The sequence below is a fragment of the Borostomias antarcticus genome (genome assembly GCF_949987555.1).
Source record: "Borostomias antarcticus genome assembly, chromosome: 9".
Lineage (NCBI taxonomy): Eukaryota > Metazoa > Chordata > Actinopteri > Stomiiformes > Stomiidae > Borostomias > Borostomias antarcticus.
In genome coordinates, this window is record NC_140242.1 from 11,671,203 (window position 1) to 11,678,702 (window position 7,500).

The following is a 7,500-nucleotide window of genomic DNA, read 5'->3' on the forward strand; positions in this document are numbered from 1 at the left end:
AAGTCATATTCTATGTAGATGGGCAGCACCAGAAAGCACCGAAATTTCACAGCATTGCCATCCGACCTACAACAGAATCACTCGTCTGAAAAGATTTAAATGGTTTAGTAGACAAGTATTAGAGAAGCTCTGTATACTGTAGCCTACTGTGCGCAGTCAGTGCTGATCCTGGAAACGCAAGAGGCCAAACGTAGCGTAACTGTATAGATCTGTCTTCTCTGGGTCTCCAGAGCACTGGTCCCGGATTAGACGTGCTTCTGTTTGTCCTTGAGTAAAAAAGGAATGTCAGTTTTTAGAAAGTCCCCTTTAGGTGCGTGTGACAGATCTCAACTCTGATATTCCCTACTCTCTAGACACCCTCCTTTCCCCTCTCTTTCTCTCTTTCTCTCTCTCAGACATACATACACACTCACACATACGCACACACACACACACACACACACACACATACTCATAGAAGTACTGTGGATTGGGTTTAAGCCTTGTTTTTTGTTAGTTTGTTCATTTGTTTTGCATGTGTATTTGACTGCTTTCCCAGTGTAATACTACAGGTTGTAGCAAGCCCCACCGTGTGTGTGTGTGTGTGTGTGTGTGTATGTGTGTGTGTGTGTGTGTGTGTGTGTGTGTGTGAGAGTGTGTGTGTGTGTGTGTGTGTCTTTGTGTGTCTTTGTGTGGGCATGTCTGTGTGGGTGTGTCTTTGTGTGGGTGAGAGTGAGATTGCACTGGGTGTGAATAATTAGTAAAGTGTATCTATCTAGTGTCATCAGAATTATGAATGATTGACTGACCTCTTATTGTGGCCCTCTCTTGTTCTCTACAACTCTCCCACCTGTCTGTCCTATCATCCACCTCTCTTCCTCCCTTCCTCACTCTCTCTCATTCCATATCTATCTCTTTCTCTCTACTGTCTCTCTCGTTCCCTCTTTCTCTACTCTCTCTCTGTCTCTCTACTCTCTCTCGTTCTCTCGCTCTCCCCCCCCCCCCCCTCTCTCTCTCTCTCTCTCTCTCTCTCTCTCTCTCTCTCTCTCCAGGACCCTGCTGGTATATTTGAACTGGTGGAGTTGGTGGGCAACGGAACATACGGGCAGGTGTACAAGGTAAGCCACTCTCGACCAATCAGTCGGGAGAATGGCCAGTGACCACCACACGCACGCGTGTCCGCTGACCGGCCTGTCACGGACGGGCTGGCTGTGTGACCTCGCCGTGACCTCGCCATGACCCTGCGAGGGTCAGACAGTGGAGCAGATGTGTAGATTCCTCTGAGCCGTTCAGTTCCCATGATTCACCATCGTACCAGATGATTGGCTCCATAGTTATACATGGCTAATGAACAGATCTTGCATCTCGAATAAACAGATCTTGAATATAGTTGGGCACTCAAAGATTTAAAGTTGCGTTTGTGTGATTTTAAAACGAGTCCTATGTCTGGGACTGATTTAAAAGTCAAAAAAAAAAGAAGTGTCTTTGTCTCTCTCGCTCTCTCTTTCTCTCTCTCCCTCTCTCTGTCTGTCTCTCTCTCTGTCTCTCTCCCTCTCTCTCCCTCTGTCTCTCTCTCTCTCTCTTTCTCTCTCCCTCTCTCTGTCTGAGTCTGTCTCGTGTTAGGGCTTGCCTCTAGGGTCACTGTTCTGTTGCAGGCCTGGAATGCACTAGGCGTGTCTGAACCTAGGTGTGTTTTGATGCCTCAGGGCAACTTGAAAACAATATTCTTCCTCTTTGTATCTCGTCCACAGTCCACCCACACAAACACACAAATACAAATACACACGCACGCGCGCACGCACACACACACACGGAGGTGAGGTTGTAGGACACCTTGAGGGTGTTTATTTGCAGCTATTGCAACAAACATCTGTGTCATTCTATCTCACCTCTTTTTTATGGATGGAGATGTCATTCTATATGCCACCACACAGTAGTTTGTATGTGTGTGTGTGTGAGTGTGTGTGTGCGCGTGTGTGCATGTGTTAACATGCCATGGTCCTAGCCTTGCTGACGTCCTGTGTTTGTTGTGTGGTTGTGTGTGTGGCTCAGCTTTACACTGGCGTTGTGAGACTTTGAGAGAGTCAGCTACCGTAGGCTACACACAACTGGGCCAAGTATATCAGTCTCTTTCTCTCTCCCCCTCTCTCTCTCTCTCCCTCCCTTTCTCTCTCTCCCTCTCTCTTTCTCTCCCCCTCTCTCTCCCTCTCTTTTTGTCTGTCTCTCTCTCCTCTCTCTCTGTCTCTCTTTCTCTCAGTCTATCTCTCTCAATTTCAATTCAGTTAACATCAAAGGGCTTTATTGGCATGGGAAATATATATTACCAAAGCAAGTGAAAAAACTAAATAACAGAAACAATAAGATGTAAACATTACACTATAAACATTTTAAAGAAACAGGGCCTTAGAAATGCTCCTTTATTACTAATGTTCAGTGTTCGACAATGTGCAATCAGTTGAAATACGAAGTAAAAAGACATAAATATGAGTTGCGTTCACAGCAGGATTTGTGCTCCCCTGGTTGCCCTTTTTCTTATCGCAAACAGCTCACAAATCTGGCTGCTGTGTTTGCACATTGTGATACTTCACATAGCAGATATGGGAGGTGTCGATTTCTGGGTTCCCTCTCTCTCTCTATCTCTCTCTCTCTCTCTCTGTCTCTCTGTGTGTATGTGTCTGTTCCTCTCTCTCTCTCTCAATTCAATATGCTTTATTGGCACGAATATCAGGTGAACAGTATTGCCAAAGCATCAAGAATACAATTCAATAATTACATGAGACAACACATTAAGTATACAATTAATTAAGTAAACTAACAGATAGAAAAATAGGTCATAAAATAGGTCAATAAAGAGACAAAAAAAATCATACAAAATCAAATATATCAAATGTTAAATAAATAAATACATAAATTAACTTTGAACTTGTAAATTAACTTGATAATAAATAAGCAGTAGTAATTAATAGTGAAGATTTGCATGGTAAATGATCATTAACACAGATGTGTATGTACTTGTGTGCGTGCGTGCGTGTGTATGTAAGTGTATTAGTGACATTTATAGAAAATATATACCATGAAAAAAAAGATACATATATGCATACACATAACATTAGTACAGTAACAGATGTGTGTGTGTGTGTGTGTGTGTGTGTGAGAGAGAGAGAGATAATATGAGAGATAATATATATGTGTTGTGTGTGTCTAGGTCACTCACTGTCCCTCAGGTTGTGGCATGCTGATACGTATGATCCTCTCTCTCTCCAATCACCCTCCATTAGTTTCTAAAGTAGCACTGTGGGAAAGATGGCCAGACTAAGTAGCACTGTGGGAAAGATAGCCAGGTGAATGTATCCACAGGAGGAACATGTGATACCTGTTCTTTTAAACAGAGCTCTCTGGATCTTTTCGTTGTTTGAATGATGGCGTTGGGATGAGCAAGGTACTCGTCTGGACGTGCCTCACAGACAGCTGGAGCCGGAGGGGGGAGGGGCAGACTGTCTGCCAGCCTGACTTATTGTAAAGCCACTGAACTGTTTCAGCCTCTCTGCTGGTCAAACACACCAGGAGTGTCTGATGCACTGTGTCGTCATCACTGTTAATGTGCAAATGGTGACAGAATAAGCCCACGCATACACACACACACACACACACACACACACACACACACACACACACACACACACACACGCGCACACACACACACACACACACACACACAGATTACAGGATGTGGTTGTTGGCAATACTGAGCCTTATTTCAGATGATGATCTGCCCTTGTCTCTCTCTCTCTCTCTCTCTATTTCAGGGTCGCCATGTCAAAACAGGTCAGCTTGCAGCCATCAAGGTCATGGATGTCACAGGCGTAAGTTTCACACATTCACAGCTCACCACTGACTGTACACACACACACACACACACACACACACACACACACATAATCACAGGTGGGCTACGTTACCTGGTGTGTGTGTTTCAGGATGAGGAGGAGGAGATTAAAGCTGAGATCAACATGTTGAAGAAGTACAGCCATCATCGTAACATCGCCACATACTACGGAGCCTTCGTCAAGAAGAACCCGCCTGGCATCGACGACCAGCTCTGGGTACGACATCACAGAGCCTTCTGGCGCTCCATCGTAGTCAAAGAAACAAAGTCTTGCCTACAATCATTTAAAAAAAAAAGAAGTAAATCTCTCACAGATTTACAAGTTCATCCCCCACTGTCTGTCTGAGTTAGCTTTGTTCCACCCCCTGAATCGCACGCCCACTTTCATTTTCAAAATGATCTTAAAAGGCTCTTGTCCAGAGTGACTTCTCAGTTGGAATTTCAACCAGGCCAATCAGCATCCTTTGAATGCAATGTCAAATTCTACAGTATGATTGGTGAGGGGGATGCACCAATCGCCGAGGACTCCCTCTTCGGCAACGGCCATCTTGGAAAACAGCTGCGAGGGGAGCCTTTTCAGACGGAATAATGAAGTGAAACAAAATGGCAATTGAGTCTGAATGTCAGGCTAGTCCCCCGCCGGCTGGCTGAGTGTGAAACAGCTGTGGTGCCAAAGTGCTCACTGCCATTCAATCAAATCACATTAGCCTTATTTCCACTGTCGTGCCGAACCGATATCGTGCTCAAACCGCGCCGCTCTGGACCCGTGGGAACGGTTACAGTGTCTGTTTCCACCTCTCGGTCTGTTGCGTTCCACGGAATGTTGTTATTGTCGGTTGCCATGGTAGTTTGTTTTGTCTCTTCACATTTCTACTAAAGAACGGCTCTGCTTCACTCAGTACGGTTAGACAACCGTGCTATGGGAACGGTTCTGCGAACGGTTCTGGGCCCAACCGGTCCCATGTGGAAACACCGTCGGAACGGTTACCCTGCGTGCTCAGAACGGTTCGGCACGACACTGGAAATAAGGCTATTTTATTGGTATAGCGCATTTCATACACAGAGGCGACACAATGCGCTTTATTGTTTAATCAATAGATTTAAGAGTGTGAACTGAGCGCTGTGCACGCCAGTCCATTGTCAATATCTATCAGCCAAAGGTCTCTTTCTGGTTGAATGGTGAAAAAAATGTATGCAAATGTAATGTATATACTCTGTGTGTGTGTGTGTGTGTGTGTGTGTGTGTGTGTGTGTGTGCGTGCGTGCGTGTGTGTGTGCGTGTGTGTGTGCGTGCGTGCGTGCGTGCGTGCGTGCATGTGTGTGCCTGGGTGTGTAGCTGGTGATGGAGTTCTGTGGAGCAGGCTCAGTCACAGACCTGATCAAGAACACTAAGGGGAATTCTCTGAAGGAGGAGTGGACCGCCTACATCTGCAGAGAGATCCTGAGGGTAGATATGACTACTGTTACTCCCACTACTATTACTATTGTTACTACTGTTACTACCGCTACTGTTACTACTATTACTACCACTACTGTTTCTTCTGTTACTACTGTTACAACCACTACTGTTACTACCTGCTGTTACTACTGAGGGTAGATATAACTACTGTTACTACCTGCTGTTACTACTGCGGGTAGATATGACCACTGTTACTACCTGCTGTTACCACCATATAGTACCTGCTAAATACAGTAGGCCTACATGCACCACACCAGAGAGTAGGGTTGCTGTTAGCAAATTAACCTTTCTTTTTTATCTCGCTTTACTCTCTCTCTCTCCACCCCCCTCCCCTCACTCTCTCTCTCTCCAACCCCCCCCCCCACACACACACACACACCCTCTCTCTCTCTCTCTCTCTCTCTCTCTCTCTCTCTCTCTCTCTCTCTAGGGTCTGACTCATCTCCACCAGCACAAGGTCATCCACAGGGACATCAAGGGTCAGAACGTACTGCTAACGGAGAATGCTGAGGTCAAACTAGGTGAGCACACACACACAAATACACACACAAATACACACATAAATACACACACACACCCTAAAGGTGTCTACACATTGCCCAAACCAACACCAACGTTGGATTAGTGTGCCATGTTTGTTGGCGTCAGTTGCATGAATTTTGCAGCTGTATTTAAAATTTCCAGCATTCTAACAACTGCCAGCTTCAGAATGTTGGGTGTTGGGAGTTCGTTGGCGTTAGTTGGCATTGGTTTGCGTTGGTGCACAGAAACCTTAAAGCTTGTGGTCACCCAGAGAGCACAGAAATGGCGCAAATAACCGTGTGCGTGCGTGTGTGTTTGTCTGCAGTGGACTTCGGTGTCAGTGCTCAGCTGGACCGGACGGTGGGCCGCAGGAACACGTTCATCGGGACGCCGTATTGGATGGCCCCTGAGGTCATCGCCTGCGACGAGAACCCAGACGCCACGTACGACTTCAAGGTACTGCAGCAGAGAATGTGTGTGTGTGTGTGTTTGTGTATGTGTGTGTGTGTGTTTGAATATCAAATATCCGCGAGTTGTTTTTATCTTTTCACCTTATTTGACTCCCTTTATCTCTCTCTTCCTCTGTCTCCCTCTGTCTCTATATATCTACCCCCCCTCTCTTCATCCCCCCTCTCACACTCTCTCTTCTCTCTCTCTATCTCTTTTCCTCTCTCCCCCTTCTCTCTCCCTCCTCCTCTCTCTCTCTCTCTCTCTCTCTCTCCCCTCCCTCCTCTCTCTCTCTCTCTCTTCTCTCTTTCTCTCTCAGAGTGACCTGTGGTCTCTGGGCATCACAGCGATAGAGATGGCAGAAGGAGCTCCTCGTAAGTAGAACCACTCTGGTCAACGTTCTGCAGAAGAACCACACTGGGTCTGGGTCTCAGACGCTCTGCAGTGGAACCACACTTGGTCTGGGTCTCAGACGTTCTGCAGTCTGTGTGGGTCAGCGGTGTGACGGTTGACCCTCCCTGTCTCTCTGTCTGTCTCTCCACAGCGCTGTGTGACATGCATCCAATGAGGGCTCTCTTCCTCATACCCAGAAACCCCGCCCCCAGACTCAAGTCCAAGAAGTGGTGAGTCAGTTTGCAGCACACACACACACACACAGTCATACATACATACACGCACATAGACACACATACGCACACACACACACACACATACACACACACACAGAGTCATACAGACATACACGCACACAGACACACATACGCACACATACACACACACAGACACACACACACACACACGCTTACACATTACATTACATTACAGTCATTCAGCAGATGCTTTTATCCAAAGCAACTTACAATAATTGCATTAAGTAGTAGTCAGTGTGCTACTACTCGCCAGAAATGCCACAAGTGCATCTCCTTTCTAAACAAATGACTAAGAGCATAATCTAGTGCTGAGGGCAAAGTGCAAAAGCACACCCAGGCACACACAGACACACACATACACACACAGACACACACATGCACAGCTTCAGAAAACATTATCAGGCATACAGTTCGAGATGGAGAAAGACTGTGGTGTGTTATTTTACGATATCGTATAGTTATCCTGATTGTGTGTGTGTGTGCGTGTGTGTACGTGTGTGTGCATGTGTGTGTGTCTGTCTGTCTGTGTACATTTTTGTGCGTGCGTGCGTGTATGT

The 7,500-nt window shown here is 46.1% G+C and overlaps 1 protein-coding gene across 3 annotated transcripts in view; it reads left to right on the forward strand.

Moving 5' to 3' along the window:
• Positions 1-7,500, forward strand: part of tnikb (TRAF2 and NCK interacting kinase b) — a gene marked incomplete at its 5' end in the record, with an annotated part of 26,593 nt that overhangs the window by 2,123 nt on the left and 16,970 nt on the right. For all 3 annotated transcript variants that reach the window (XM_084443731.1, XM_084443732.1, XM_084443730.1), the window contains 8 exons: positions 1,032-1,097; positions 3,786-3,842; positions 3,957-4,082; positions 5,202-5,312; positions 5,755-5,845; positions 6,172-6,302; positions 6,613-6,667; positions 6,838-6,916. In XM_084443731.1, coding sequence (XP_084299857.1) covers positions 1,032-1,097; positions 3,786-3,842; positions 3,957-4,082; positions 5,202-5,312; positions 5,755-5,845; positions 6,172-6,302; positions 6,613-6,667; positions 6,838-6,916 — 716 coding nt within the window. The remainder of the gene's footprint in view (positions 1-1,031; positions 1,098-3,785; positions 3,843-3,956; positions 4,083-5,201; positions 5,313-5,754; positions 5,846-6,171; positions 6,303-6,612; positions 6,668-6,837; positions 6,917-7,500) is intronic.